The following is a 15,907-nucleotide window of genomic DNA, read 5'->3' on the forward strand; positions in this document are numbered from 1 at the left end:
CCGCTTTGCGTGTAGCTGTGTGCCTTGGGACCGTGATCCCTGAGGCTTGCAGTATCCCGGGACTAAGGAACCCAGTCTGCTGGGCAGGCATCCCCCAGTCCCACCAGCATGGGGTTGGACACGATGCTGGGTGCTTCAGTCCTCTGCGCGGGGACCCCTGAAGGATCATTTTGGTGATATCTTCGGAGCAGCTTGTTAGAATCTTGCCAGTCCTTCTTTCGAGTTTCTTCAGCCAGTAGAACACACTGTTGATTAAGTCTTTTGATCCCGGCTGCCCGATCTGCAGGGCAATATCCACTGATATGGGAGCAACTCACTCTTAGCTTGGACAATGCTGGTAGATCTTAACTTGAATTTCCTGTCTACCCCGTGCTAGAAACTCCCTCTTGGGGCAGACGTTCGCTCTTAATGGTAAGGCACTAGTGAGCTTCTTGTAGGGAATGCCCCTATAAAATTCACTCCAGTTGTTACTGATTTTGTCCTTTACAAAGTTGGCAATTCCATAGCCCTGACAGAGCAACCTAGTCCCATGCAAAAATTCTTCCTTCCTCCAGTCACTAGGTCTCACAAGGATGACATTTGGAGCAGAAATCTTCCATTCTGAGACTAGGGTCTCACCACAAACCACTTCTGGGATCACCATGACTGCTTTTAGGTCCCAAACTGATAGAACTTTCTCTTCCCTTCCTCCTGGAGCAATCCACGACTTTCTAAATTAATTCTCAATAACTTCTTGACGAACCACGAATTTTATAGTGTTGCCAGCCAATATGCAGTTCCAGATCTTTCCCAAGGACTGAAGTGAGGCTGACCGGCCTCTTGTTTCCTGGATTGTCCTTCTTGACAATAGATATACTGTCTGCCTTTTTCCAGTGTCTGGGAGCATCCCCATTCGCCATGACTTTTTAAGGATGATGAAGAGTGGCCTCATGGCATCTGCCAGCCCTTTGCATCCCATCTGGTACTATCGACTTAATTGTCTAATGGACTTGAGTGGTCCCTAATTCTATCTTCCACTACTTCACTCCTACAAGACTCTGCTAGGAGGCCTGAGGGCAAATCTTACCGGTGAAGCAGTCGGATGCCCCCAAAGATGACTGTGACGCCATGGGAAAGCCCACGCTGGAGCAGGCTGTGCCTGAAGGACTGCAGCCCACGGGAAGGACCCACACTGGAGCAGTTCGTGAAGAACTGCAGCCCGTGGGAAGGACCCACGTTGGAGAAGTTCGTGAAGGACTGTCGCCCGTGGGAGGGACCCCATGCTAGAGCAGGGGACGAGTGAGGAGTCCTCCCCCTGAGGAGGGAGGAGCGGCAGAGACAATGTGTGATGAACTGACCCCAACCCCCATTCCCATCCCCCTGTGCTGCTGCTGGGGAGGAGGTAGAGAATTCGGGAATGGAGTTGAGCCAGGAAGGAGGGAGGGGTGGGAGGAAGGTTTGGTTTTACTTCTCAGTATCCTTGTTTTGATTTGATTTGTAGTAAATTAAATTGATTTTGTTTCTTCCTCCAGTTGAGCCTGTCTTTTGCCCGTGACCATAAGTGGGAGTGATGCCTCCCAGTTCTTGTCTCGACCCACGAGCCTTTCTTGATCGTTTCTCCTCATCCTACCGTGGCTGGGGCAGGTGGTGGGGAGTGAGCAAGCGGCTGCGTGGTGCTTTGTTACCAGCTGGGCTGAAAGCATAACAGTGATCAATAAATAGCCAAATGCCTCATCATCCAATTAGTGATGTGCATGAATGGATAAATGAGATTCCCACTGTCCCTAGTTACTATCGAGCAAAACCACAGCCAAGAGAACAGGCTTGGCAGAATCAGCAGGGAAAGAAGACCCTGTGAAAGAAGCATGACTCCAGTCTGGCACTGCAAAGAGACATCAGAGGAATAGAACAAATGGGAGGCCCCGCGGTTATGCAATTCAGGCCACGGTCCAGTTGCCAGTGAAATACTACTGGCAAAAAAATAATTTTTTCCACCTACCCAGTGAGGTGGGGGGGGGGGGGGGGGAGCCCCAAAGAGCTCTCAGTTCTGATGTCATGTGCCTGCCACGACCTGCTCCAGGGACAGTACACCTGTCAAACCATAACACAGTGTACTGGTTTCAGCTGGGATAGAGTTAATTTTCTTTCTAGTAGCTGGTATAGTGTTATGGTTTGGAGTTAGTAGGAGAAGAATGTTGATAACACACTGATGTTTTCAGTTGTTGCTAGGGAGTGTTTAGTCTAAAGTCAAGGATTTTTCAGCTTCTCATGCCCAGCCAGCAAGAAGGCTGGAGGGGCACAAGGAGTTGGGAGGGGACACAGCCAGGACAGCTGACCCAAACTGGCCGAAGGGGTATTCCATACCATGTGACGTCATGCCCAGTATATAAACTGGGGGGAGTTGGCCAGGCAGGGCAGATACTGCTCAGGAACTAAGTGGGCATCGGTCAGCAAGTGGTGAGCAATTGCATTGTACATCACTTGTTTTGTATATTCCAATTCTTTTTTTATTATTGTCATTTTATTATTATTATCATTATTATTTTCTTCCTTTCTGTTCTATTAAACTGTTCTTATCTCAACCCAGGAGTTTTACTTTTTTTTTCCCCCAATTCTCTCCCCGATCCCACTGGGTGGGGGGGAAGTGAGCGAGCGGCTGCGTGGTGCTTAGTTGCTGGCTGGGGTTAAACCATGACACACAGGTGTCTTAAGGCAAGCTCAGTGAGGACAGAAACCTCTCACAGAGTAGAAGATCAAGGCTTGATCTTGATTTTCACTATAAATATCATGCAGGGCTTCACAATCCTTGACTTTTGGGGTTTTAAGCAGGCATCCAGGAGACAGTGGATGAGGAACTCCAGGCATGAGTCTCCACATGAGGAACTCAAGCACTTAAGATGTTCTCCTCCATCACCCAGCAACCTGGGGAATTCAGGCTGTTCCTGCAAGGACTGGTCACACTGGGGAAGATAAGGATGTCTGGGCATCCCCACCACATCTCTCCCCCTAATGACCCTGAGGACAGGGCCCAGAGAGGTGTCTGGGTTGTGGGGCAGGGAACCCGTTTGCCACATAGTGGGAACAGGGTTGGGACTTCCACCATGAGAGACTCTGGGGTTCAGCCAGGAGGCTGAAATCTATGCAGGACTAGGAGCAAGGGGGTGGGGGAGAGTAGAAAAATCAGTCCTCTCCCTGGTCTGCCCCAGCAGTTGTCCCCTGCCCAGCATTCCCTAACAACCCCACATCCCTCCCAGATGACACCCAAGGCCTGAGAAGAGCCCTGTATCTCCAAAACAATCCCACAAACCTCCAAATCACCCCTCAAGCCTCAATAGCAGTCCCACATCTGCCTTCTGCTGAGCACCAGATCTTACTACCTTCATCAACATGCAGACATTCTGTCTTGCACCCGCTCCCAGAAAAACCAGCCCCATCGGTCTGTGTGGTCTGGTCCCCTGCCCTCTTTCCCATCCCTCCCCTTACCTCTTACTATTCCCTGAACTACCCAGGAAGGAAAAGCCACTTTGCAGGGCAGACTGCGTAGCCTGGGTGAGGATCCTAAACCCACACATATTTCACAAATAAATCCTGGCATAAGCACATCCAGGTCACATCCTCCTCACTCAAGAGTGTTCTGCTCTCCCTTAACACCCATGTTCCCCATAGACAACAAGAAGCCTTGTGCTAGAAGAAAACTGTTTCTTTTTTTAAACAGAACTGTTTTCAACCCTTGTTCCTCAGGGTTTTCTTTTTTGAAAAGATAAAGTATTATCTGAAGAACCTCTGTGCATATATATATATCATATATGTGTGTGCGTGCATACATTTATACACTTAAAAACAGTCCCACAGACTTGTGCCACTCATAGCAGCCCATCCTGCTTCATAGCAGAGAAGACAACTCCATCAAGCAGCAGAAAAAGCTGTCCCCCTCAACTAGAGGAATGCACTGAACCACATCCATCTGTGGCTCTGGAGGGAATCCCACCAGCTCCAGATGGGAGGCTTTGACTTGAGTGTAAACGCATCGCTTTACGGTATTTCTAGACACTGGCTGTATTAGACAGTGCCATGCTAGGACACATGCCACACTCACCTGTGCCCAATCCTGGAAAAAAGCATGCCCAAGGACACTGAACAGCCTTTTAACAGGTGGCAAGCAGTCCGCACTTTGCAGCTGGACTGTGACTTTCTAACTCAATTAGATACCTATAGGCAGAAATGGAGACAAGGGAGAAAGGTGAGCAGATGTCTTTCTGAGAGAGGTGGCCACAGTAACACAGCCCATCTGTCCAGAGCAATGTCCTGCATATTAAAGGGGAGTCACTGAGCAAGTAGCCCCCAGAGGAAATGTCCTTTTGCGGAAAGACACTAATACAAACTGGTCGAGACAGAGTAGAGGCAGAGGTCCAGGCTGGCAGGCTGGGTGACAGCCCACTTCTAGTCATAGGCATCATCATCGTCAAAGTAGGAGTCACAATCAAGGTTATCTGACTCATCATCAAACAGAAAGTTGTCTTCATCAAGGTCATCATCGTCATCATAGTCTTCCTGCCACTGCGGTTCGTACTCCTCATCTTCAACCTCTTTGCCACCTTCATCTGTGTTGGGGGAGTCGCACAAGATGGTACGTTTTGGCCTATTGAGGAGGAGAGCATCAGAGTAGAGCCCTGGCTGTGACCAGCAACCACAACCCAGCCCCACACCACCCTCATCCTCCCTGCTACCATCACCTCAGCATCCCCGTCCAAAGCCATGTCTTAGGGACACAGCAGCCATACAGGTGCACCTAGGAGAAGGTGATTAAACAGCCTTATCCATGCATGCAGCACAGGACTGTGTCAGAGAGCTGCCTGTGACTGGGCAAACAAGCTACAGTCTGCCACCAGCTCTGGTGTCTCAGCCTCATTCCGAGGAGACCAGAAACCCTGCTCTGAAACCGAGTGTCTCTTGACTCAGTTGTCATTCTTTCTTGCAACACTCAGCACCCTGTTCAGCTCCTGGAAACACAGTAGCTGTCAGAGGGGATTGGTCACACTGGGATAGCAGATGCCAGTTGTGTTTTTTGGTTTAAACAGCACGTCATACAGGAATGGACTTTGTTTCGAACTCATCACCTTCCAATCACACTTAGCACCTGCCAGCTCAGTACTCTTAGGACAGGGAAACAACAAACCATCCATTTCACCTCTCAACACACTATTTTACAGCTGTGTCACCTCTTCTCCATTCCCTTCTTAAAATAAATGTCAGGCCCTTCCATCTTCCCCCATGTATGTTCTTATTCTTGCTTCTCTCACCTAGACACCTCCTAGATCTGTGATACACCTCTGAAGGGAGAGTGTGACTCTCCACAGAAACCCAAGAGAGTCCAGGGAGAACAATTTCCATAACTGGGTCTGCCAGTGATGGAGCTTTCTTGACCATAGCTGCATACCAAGCGGAGGTTTTGCTGGTCTCCCTATACCACTATGTCACTTGCATCCTTATCTCAAACCACAACACAGGATGCAAGTAACCAGTATCTGTTATTAACTCTTCTGTATGTCAGCAAGCACAGGAGAAAACTCTGGTTACCTGCTTTTTGTATACACTCACCCACCTTTCCTTGTTACCCCGCTAAGAAAACTCACCCTATACAGGCAGGGGCTGAAGTAGGCACATTTGAGACTTTCACCTTTCTCTGACCAGGATCTGCCAAAGTCTGGAGCCCAACATGGAAATCCTGCTAGTACGGAAGAACAGCCAGAAGAGAGAGACAATATGTGATTTGGGGTGTGTTTCATGCTGCAAACCCCTTCCCTACATATACACAGCACTGAAAGTCTATCCCCTCAGAGCTGATCAAGCCCCTTTCTAGGTTTGCCCAAGATCAAACTAGACCAGAGCAAGACAAGCCACTAATGGGCCTGTGGACTTCACCTGTGTGGAGTGCCAGAGAATTGCAAAGAGACGCTCCTTGATCTGGTGTACCAACTCCAAACCAGTACTGAAATGCTCTGCTTTCAGGAGCTGAAGAGAAGAGGCCAGGTCCTGGTACTGCAGCAGGGTTTCCTCTGCAATCAAGGCCAACAAAGTCATGCTGCTTCCCACACTCTTAAGCAGAGACCAAATACCTTGGCTCTGATTATGAAGCCAGTCACAGCTACTTAGGTCTCCTGTGCACATACATTCCTCTTTCAGAAGGGAATGTGTTGCTCCTTACTGCATCGATCTCCACTGGCAGCAAAACTGCTTCAGTGGACTTCCAAGAAATGACATCAAGGTGGCAAAAATGGGCTGGGAGAAGTGAGAGAGACCAGCTGGGTGCTGGTGTGTATGCTATTGTACCACTACAGAGCTGCCACCCTTTGAACCAAACAGCTGGGAATGCTAGTATTTACTTTGGAGAGGCTGCAGGACTTACCCAGAAGGATCTGCAGAGCATTAGTGTGCAGCTCTAGGCTCTCAGTCTGCTGTTCCACAACATCCATGCTCTCAGTGTCCTGGTTATAGTAGCTGTACACACAGGAGTAGGCCAGCACCTGGAGAGGTACAGATCATGCTGTAAGCATCCTCCTTCAGCTTCAGAGTGGACAAGAAGAGAGTAGCATCAAACTCTTCCAGACTTCATTACATATCCATGGCTGAGAGAAGCCTGGCAGCACTTCTGGTCTGTGGCGATAGCCCAGTGAGCCATTATGCCAAGTGGCAGAAGTGCCAGGCTACCTAGAGCTACCCATAGGACTGGAAATTAATGTGTAATTATTTTGTACTGAAGTCTGAAAATACCTGATTGTTCCCACCTGCAAACCATCACAAGAACACAGACTGTAAATGCTTAACAAGTGTGACTGACCAGCAGGCAGAGTCAAAACAACCAGCACACAGAATCTACACATTACTGGGCAGCCAAGGTTGAACTCAAGTGGCAATAAACAGAGAGAACTGAGCCCAAAGGGAAGCAGTCATGGTGCTATACAGCACCAAGAGCCCACAACAAAGGCATTTCAACAAGTAACAAACTCCTATTATAAATGAATGACCCCTAAAGCCATCCAGGCACCCAGCAGGAAACAAGACCACTGATGCCATTTAAAGAAATGGGCCAGAAAAGCCAGCAGCAGCAAGCAACAGTGATATGTATCCTGGCAAACATAGGGGCTACCCTACTGAAAAGACAAAACAGGGTCAGACACCCTTGCTCCACACGCCTCTCTCAAAATCAAGTTTGCCTGCACAAACAAGGTATATATTACAGAGGCAATACTGCAAAGGCAATTCCCACCTCCTTCCTATGTTTCAGGGGATAGAAGCCATTGCAGGCATACGCTGTCGCAGGCTTACTGCACACATCCAGTAGCTGCACTGCAAATCCTTCATAATGTGGCTATCAGGGCATGCAGTAGGTAACTCAGTGCTCCCCAAACACCTACGGCTCATGAAATGAAGTTAAGGAAGGAAAATCTTAACATGAGCTGATATCAAGAGGGACTTCCTAACTGTAACATACCATCAGGAGAGCTTTCAAAAGGTTAAGTACCACCACTGGGGCCTTTCAAATTGGAATGGACCAAACCCAGTATATGAAAACCCTAAATATAGATCCTTGTGCTGATTCCATCCATGGTGTCAACTTGAGCTAAGCTCCAAATCCTATGACCCGACTGTGAGGAACACTACAGACAGAGCCCAACTCAGAGTGAGAGCAGGGAAAGGCAGACATGAGCTCTTCCCCCTGTCTTGATGCTATTCCTCCCCTCAAGCTTTTTCTGTCTCCCCTTGTTTGGAATAGAGCAAGGTTAGCGTCTCCTCACTTTAAGAAAAGCATAAAACACACCAAAAGAATTAGGCCTAAACCTCAGCAAGCCTGTTATCCAGCCTTACCTTCCGTGCCTGTTCTAGCACTTTGCAGGCATCAAGAACAAAGGTCAAGGTCCTAATTTTTGGCATCTCACTGATGGAAGAAACCCTGTTCCTCAGACTCATGGCAAATTCCTGCAATAACCGAAGGAGGAAAAAAAATAAGTCAATGTCAAGCTCCACAAGATCAAACAAATAGCACCTTCCACAAAGATAATTGCTAAGCATCCTGAAGCACCATCCCTGAAGATGCAGGCAGCAGGAGAGCATTTACTGCATCCAACTATGACATCTCTGCTGTGTCATCACTTCAACCTTTTAGAGTATCTCAGCTCCATCTAGAGTTCAGCCTTCAGTTGCCATTGCTTCCAAGTACTGCATCAGTTTGAGCACGTGAACACCACAAGTTAGGTGTCCAGTTTCCACAACAGATCTGGTAGAAAAAAGCAGGCCAAGAAACACCCCTTGCATCAGAACAAAGGCGAAATGATCAGGCACCTCCACCTGGATCCAAAGTCTGCTTCTCAGCTTCAGATGAAATACACTGAGACACAACAGAAACTGTCCTGCTCACCAGGGCTAAGACAACAGAATCAGCGTCTGCAAAGGAAGGAGGAGGCCTTACCCTTGCATGATGATGAAAGGTGCATCTCTCATTGTAATCCTGAAAACGCTTCTCCTGCCAAGCTGCTTTACTCACCTGAAAGGAGAAGTAGAAGTAACCTGTAGCCATTTCCCTCAAGTACCAGGGTTGCCTGGAAATGGCTACCACACATACAGACTTTGACAATACTATCAATATTACTGGCAAGGGCACAAAGTCCAGAGTAAAGGGCACAACTGGAGATGCTCACCCTCCCTCCGAGAGGCCAGGTGCATCAGAACACAAGCATGAACCGCTGAGATATAGTGAACCACTCACCATAGCAGAGCAGTTGTAATAATCCTTATGAGTCGGCCTCCAGGGCTTGAGGCAACGCCAACAGAAGCCATGATTACACTTTGCACACGTCATACTGCATGGTAGGAGAAGAACAATGGGAATCAGTCAGTCCTAACAGCCACTTGCAGACAGTTCCTCCCAGCATTCCCCTAATTCACAGGGCTGGAGCATGAGATCCAGTCACTTCCATTCACTCAGTACTATGCATTTCCCTGCATGTATTTTTTAAAGCCATTGCTGGACGCAGATGATGCTTAAAACCCATCATTGTGCCTCCAAAAATGAGCTGGGTAAACTGGCAGCACAGATCTCACAGTACCAACTTACCAAGTACTTGAAGGGTGAACTAAGCATTCCATAGTTTGAAGCAAGATCCACATGAGCACCTCACCTCTTCCCTCAGTAATACAGCACTCCACAGTGCAGAAAGGCATTGCACAGCCCTAGGGCCACACACGTGTGGGGACAAATCACAGCTGGGCACGAAGGGCTATGCCAGTGCAAGAAAGAACCAAATGGTGACTCCTAAGCTTTGGCTTCAAAGCTGGAGATAACTCCCCTATCGTGTAAAAAGCTGCTGGCAATCCAAGCCAATTCAAAAGAGGCAGTTAAAAGAAAATTGCTTAAAGTTACAGGAATAGCTGAGCATGAAAGAAAAAATGCTGCTTAGCTATCCACTCCCCTAACCTGTACCTCTGTATGTCTATGGCAGATTATGAGAGCAGACAAGCGTGCGCTATAAAAAGATATTGCAAAATGAGTTTGGGTTCTACTACAGAGCTATCAATGGATTTAAGTCTGAATGCTGGGGAATATTTTGCTTGTCCTAGGAATTAAAAGCAATCCCTCATTCTTCTAAAACTATAAAACAGACCTGCTGTAACACTTACTCCACAGCCAAAAAAAGCACAGTGGACCTAACTGTATGTCTTTGCCCACTCCTGTCTTCAGTAGCAAACAAAAATGGATACTCACTGCAGGCACCCCTCATTTTTCTCTATCTGAGCCCGGCAGCTTGGGCAATGCTTCGAAATGAGCTTAGCCAGATGTTTGCTTTGGGCTTCACTTGTCATTCCCTCATAGTACCCATCATCATCCACCCACTGAGACATGTGGCTGCAGCTGGCAGGATAATGGGCCTGAAAGAGAGAGCCAGTCAACCACACAAAAGCAGAACGGCGTGTGCCAAACCCAAGACAGCACTGCCTGCAATGATTCAGCTCAGCCTCACCTCTGGGAAGTTGCAGTTGAAGCAGGATATCCAGGAGCACTTGGAACAGGCTGCCCCGTAGCCAAGTCCATCCTTAAGGAGGATCTGATCACAGCCCTGAGGGTTGGTGCACCACGTCAGGTTGGAGCAACACTCAACATAGCCTCTGAGGAGGGCTTTTTCATACTGTAATAAGAAGCCAAGAAGGAGATTTAAGGTAGAGAAGCTGCAAAGTTAGGCCTTACAACTTGGGTCTGGTGCCTCTGGGCTCTATATCTGACTGAACAACTGCTCACAACAAAACAGCACCAAGTTAGTTTACTCTTTCACTTTCTTTGTGTAAATTGCCCACCCCTCATGTCGTATCTGGAGGTTGCTTCACGTAATCACAGAATAGCTGAGGTTGGAAGGCACTTCTGGAGATAAAAAACTAGTCCAACCCTTCCAGCTCAAAGCAGGGTTGCTCAGGACCATGTCCAGTTCGGTTTTGAGCATACCCAAGGATAGAGACTACAAGCCTCTCTGCCGAACCTGTTCCAATGTCCCATTACCCCTACTGTTAAAAAAAAAAAAGTTTTCTTATGTTTAAATGGAATTTCTTGTATTTAAATTAGTACCCACTGCCTCTTATCCTTTCACTGCGTATCACCAAGAAGAATCTGGCTCCTTAATCCCATTTGTGTATTTACACGTGTTGATAAGATTCACCCCTGAGCCTTCTCTTCTCCAGGTTAAACAAACCCAGCTCTCTCAGCAAGAGATGTTCCAAAACCTAAATCATCTTTGTGGCCTTTTGCTGGATTGTCCCCAGTATGTCCACATCTTTCTTGTACTAGTGAGCCCAGAAATGGACATAGTACTCCAGGTGTGGTCTCACCAGCACTGGGTAGAGGGGAAGAATCACTTTCCTCAACCTGCTGGCACTGCTCTTCCTAATTCAACCTAAGATGCTACTGGACCTTCTTCGCCACAAGGGCACACTGCTGGCTTATGTTCAACTTGTTGTGCACCACGATCCCTTTTTTTTCCCCGCAGGGCTGCTTTGCAGATGGTTGGCCCCCAGCACATACTGTTGCACTGGATTATTCCACCCCAGGAGCAGGACTTGGCATTTCCCTTTGTTGAATTTAATGATATTCTTGTTTGCTAAGTTCTCTAGCCTGTTGAGGTCCCTCTGAATGGCAGCACAACCATCTGGAACATCAATCTGTCCTTCCGGCTGTTTATCATCTATAAATTTGCTGAAAGTGCACTTGGTCCCACCATCCAGGTCATCAATGAAGATGTGAAACAATATTAACCTTAGTATCAACCTCTGGGTTATAGCACTAGTGACTGGCCTCCCCCTGAGCTTTCTGCCACTGATCACAAACCTTTGAGCTCAGCGGGCCATCTCACTGTCCACTCATCCAGCTTGTACTTCATCAGTTTTTTTTCTGAGGATGTTGTGGATGCTGGTGTAGAAACCCTTGCTAAAGCCAAGATGAACATCATCTCCCCTCATCCACCAAGCCAATCATCTCACCATAGAAAGCTATCAGGTGCTCTTTTTAACTTTTTCTGGTTTTAAGTTCCTCAGCAGACTTTTGCTTAGTTACATGATGTTTGAAGGGAAAGGAGATTCGCTTTGCCCACAGCCTCTAGACATTACTGCAGAGGACAAGGCAAATTGGTTATCAGTAAGGAACTGTTCAGGCAGGGACCCAGGGATGCAACCTACTGCACATAGTAGCTTAGTTTTCTATGTTTAGTTACTGTAAAGACCGTGCAAACATACACAAAGCTAGAGGAAGTTCAGAAGAAATCCTGTAGTCTTCACAGCCCTCCTGCAAAGATTTTTGCATACCTGGAGAGCCACCAGGCACAGAAAGGACAACACAGGTCACAACAAGCACTAGAGAGAAAAGGTGCAAGCCCTGAGCACTACAGGGCCTCAGAGAGGGCTCTCATTAATTTATCTCCCTCGTTTATTCTCTCTTGTTCATTCTCTCTCTCAAGCAACCTAAACCAAAGAGTGTGTGCTGACAGGCTGCAAGGATGTCAGCCTGTGTCATGGCAAAATGCCTGGTAGAGGCAAAGTCTCAACAAAGCCACTTCATTCTTCTCAGAGAGGCTACATCTGTGTCTGCTGTCATCCTGTTGATAGGCGATGTGATCATTTCTGCCCAGACACCAGTACACAGAAAGATAAATGGGTACTTGAGTCAGCAGACGGCACCAAATCACAGCCTTCACAGAGGCTGAATTTCACAAGGTCTGATGTCTGGAGTTTTGCTCTATCCTGTTTTCTTCATGAAGAGGAGACAGAGGTGCAACCACTGAAGGAGATCTAAGATTCCTACTGGAACCATAGGAGAAAGAGCTGCTCTCAGGAAGCCTAAAAGGAGAGGGAACAAGTGTCGAATGAAGGTCTGGGAAGAAAACTAGCCAGGTACAATCACGAAATTGCCAAGTACTGCATGACACTGACCAACAGATCTTAGAGGAACCTTTGCACACACTCGAGTTAATCTAAGTATGGAGCCTACAGCATGATTCCCAGCAAAGAATCCCTGGGGACAGAATAGAAGACCACCTCTGAAGAACAGACTCTCAAGGAACTTGAGGGAAATAGGGTTGAGAGAAAACCTCTTTCAGAAACATGACAGGGTTTATGCTTTATAGAAATACAAGCATGAAAAGTTTAAACTCAAATATTCTCGTATTAGCAAGAGCACAGCCAGCAGGCAAGGGAAGGGATTTCTCATAGCTGTTTGGCACTGGTGACACAACTGGATACTGGGAACAGTTTGGGCTTCCAAGTACAAGACAGACCTTAACAGATTAGAGAAAATGTCATCCATAGGCCACCAAGACACTCGGGGCTGGAGCACAGAATGTATGAGGGGGGGGTTGAGAGAGCTGGGTTTGTTCAGCATGGGGAGAAGTTAGCAGATGGGGATCTTATCACTGCCTAGAGCTACCTACATGTAAGACACAGAGAAGACTGAATCTGGAGCATTTTTTTTTTAACTTCAGCGTTTGATCTTCACACAATAATCTGGCTATTCTGAGTACAGGGTTGGACCAGAGATCTCCACAGATTACTGCAACTTAAATTATTCTATGACTGAATGTGTGACTGCACGAGGCATTAACGCCCCAGCCATACCACTTACTGAGCAAAAAGGGAAACAGATAACATTCCAGTGAGAGCATCAGAGCGACTTGTTAAAATTGTCTGCAGTTTATGTTGACGGGCAATAATTTTTTTTTATTAAAACAGCCATAGCAACAGGATATTAAATCCTGCTCTCAAGACAGCTGTGACTACAGGATTTGCAAAGCCAGTAAGAACTAACTGCCCAGATACATGCACTAATTCTCCAAGCAGTTCTTATAGAAAACAAGATACAAAAGATACATCAAAGCAAATGCTTTTCTGTAGCCTTGCCCATTTTGGTTGCCAGGATGCAAGCTTAAAGAAAAATTATAAGATAGAGCAGTCTTTATGGCTACTGTTCATTTCTCCTTATGACTGTTCACACAGGATCGTAATGACAGTAACGAACTGGAAGAGGAGAAAGAATATTTTTGGAGAAGCAATTGCTGGTGGAGACCTGTCAAACACAACAGAGAAGTGGAAAAACAGGTAAGACGCCTGTTCTGTCCAGCAATTAACAAAAAGAGTCTGTCATGTGACAGCCACAGCTCTGCCGTTCAGTGGGGAGGGCATTCAGCTCTAAGTAATAACTAAAAACTGAAAGAATAGGGAGAAAAAGTAGCTCCTGCCTCAAAACAAGCAGCTCCTGCTGCCCCCTGCTGACTGAGGACTTAGGTGAGCAGAGCTCAGGAAGGCTGGTTTAGAGATGTCTGTAGACCCACACAGACTTAGAATGAAGATTAAGTCTGATGTGGTAACTTCTATCACCTTCACAAAAACCGGAGGTGCTCAAAGCCAGAGACTGATGGAAGAGAAAGGATGTTGGGGTCATTGATGCAGCGAAAAAATGAAATTGCTCAAATGTTTTCTCTTCATTTGTCCTAGATTTTACATTTGCTTCCAGCATACCAGCAAAGGATACTTGTCATGAGCTGCTACCACAGCTCTCACCTGGTCCTCAACTAAAGATGCACCTGAAACGTTGTTTGCTGCAGACATGTTTAGAGAAAATACCACTGTGCTCTTTTGTTGATGTTATGCTTTCCTGAATAGCTGGTATTGACCACAATCAGAGACAACAGACACACCACTGGGCAGAAATCTGGTCTGCCTCAATTATCACACTGCCAGTCTTAGGAATGGGAAAGGGAAAAGCAGCAGGAAGATTATCTGCTAGTACTGACCAAAATGAAACAGAGCTTGGACATGCAGTAACCACCTCCCCTACTTCACCTTGGCTATAATCTCCTCGGAGGAAACGATGGAACAAATGAAGGCTGTAGTTGGCTGTGCACGGCACTCAGATATGGGACAGGTGCAGTTGACAACCATGTTCTGTTCAATGCGAGTCGTGAGATACTCACTCCAACAGGGCTGCGAAGGCAGAGAGGAGACATCAGAGCTAAACAGGAGCTGCACCACCTGGGCCATATATGACCCTGGAAGCCCACCCCACCCAGCAGCGAGTGCATGAAACCACCACAAACTGTGGATAAGTACTCAAAAACACAAAAGTGGGAACAAACTAATCAGGAGCTGAAGGATCACAACAAACAAGGGATCTGAGAAAAGAGAATGCGTGAGCTCTGTGAAAACCACCTGATAACATCTTCAGAAAAAGAACAGCTGCTCCAACTAGGCAGCAGCAATTCCCTACCAAGTTACAGGAACCAAAGACCCCAAGGACCTTTACCTTGCAGCAGTAGTGCAGGCAACAGAGGGTTGGTGGCTTCTCAGTGGGACACAGCTGGTTCATACAGACTGGGCAGTGGGTTCCTGGGCTTGGGGGAGGCTGGGCATCCTGCACTTGCAGCCCAGAGGAGATGAGCAAGGTCTCACGGTTCTCCACGTAGCACTGGATCAGGAAATCCACATTCCACCTGCAGTGCATGAGGAGGTGCCGAGCAACATCATCCGGGATGCTCAGAGTATCCTGGACCTGCTGTACTGTCTGGTTCATGAGCAGCTTTGCCTCCTCTGGACTAAGCGTGTGCCCCATTGGCACCTGCAGCATTACCATGAGAAAATCCTCCGACCTGCCTATGCCGGGATTCAACCTGACATGGAAAAATGTGTCATGACCATACAGGGTGGAGATGCACACCCCTCCACACCTGGTGACATGCATCCCTACCCATACAGGCAGTCTATGCTGTCCTCATCCGGAGATGCCTCTGGTGGCCTGCTCTGGAAAACCATCTGTGCCTGGCCCCCAAGAGGTGTTGTGGGTTCAGCAGAGATGTATTCCAAGACATGAGGCCTCTCCTCCTGGCGCCGGAGATAGCCCTGGTTCAGCAGGTGCAGGACACAGGACAGCACATCCACGCTGTGGCAGCAGAAGCTCAGGAATCGCAGCCCTGGCCCCAGCTCACCCTTCTGGCAGGCATCAATCACCTACAGCAGCAAGGGAGCCATACGCTGCAGCACGGCGCAGCACCCGGGTGGCCCCTCTCTGCCCACCCCCCTGAGCCCTCCATACCCTAAACACCAGGTTGTCAATGTGGAGCTGCTTCTCCAGTTTGAGGATGCGGGTGATGAGGCAGCAGAGGACGTTCCTCTTCCTTTCCAGGGCGCTGACGTCAGCCCTCTCTGCCCGCAGGTACCTCTGCCGGGGCAGCAGCCTCAGGTGGCGGCCAGAGGCACGGGCCAGGGCCGCCTGGTTCAGCCGCAGCGCACCTGGAGCTAGCACCCGACCCAGGGTCAGCCGAGCCCCGAGATGGGCCCTGAAGGAGCCCCAGGACCCCCGCAGGGCTGTCGGACCCGACCGCGGGCCTCCCACTGCTGCCTTCGC

General features: G+C 48.0%; 1 protein-coding gene across 1 annotated transcript; it reads right to left on the bottom strand.

Annotated features, from left to right (window-relative positions):
• Positions 1–3,699: 3,699 nt before the first annotated feature.
• On the bottom strand, positions 3,700–15,848 carry LOC104833475 (cullin-9-like). The gene is made up of 13 exons (XM_010570146.1): positions 15,596–15,848; positions 15,251–15,510; positions 14,810–15,173; positions 14,350–14,490; positions 9,996–10,160; positions 9,740–9,903; positions 8,744–8,837; positions 8,447–8,521; positions 7,846–7,956; positions 6,386–6,503; positions 5,902–6,035; positions 5,613–5,707; positions 3,700–4,618 (listed from the first exon to the last, which is right to left on the bottom strand). The coding sequence occupies exons 2-13, from the start codon at positions 15,313–15,315 to the stop codon at positions 4,420–4,422; spliced, it is 1,725 nt and encodes a 574-aa protein (XP_010568448.1). The 5' UTR covers positions 15,316–15,510; positions 15,596–15,848; the 3' UTR covers positions 3,700–4,419.
• Positions 15,849–15,907: the final 59 nt, after the last annotated feature.

The sequence above is a fragment of the Haliaeetus leucocephalus genome, unplaced genomic scaffold (genome assembly GCF_000737465.1).
Source record: "Haliaeetus leucocephalus isolate CR32 unplaced genomic scaffold, Haliaeetus_leucocephalus-4.0 Scaffold294, whole genome shotgun sequence".
NCBI lineage: Eukaryota > Metazoa > Chordata > Aves > Accipitriformes > Accipitridae > Haliaeetus > Haliaeetus leucocephalus.

Bases quoted from the DNA above. Each gene is read 5' to 3' on its own strand.
- LOC104833475 (XM_010570146.1), bottom strand. From the start codon at position 15,315: ATGGTTTTCCAGAGCAGGCCACCAGAGGCATCTCCGGATGAGGACAGC. The intron at 8,838-9,739 runs GTGAGTATCCAT...CCTACCATGCAG, and splicing joins AAAAATGAGGGGTGCCTGCA to TATGACGTGTGCAAAGTGTA. The intron at 5,708-5,901 runs GTGAAGTCCACA...CTTCCGTACTAG, and splicing joins TTCTCTGGCACTCCACACAG to CAGGATTTCCATGTTGGGCT.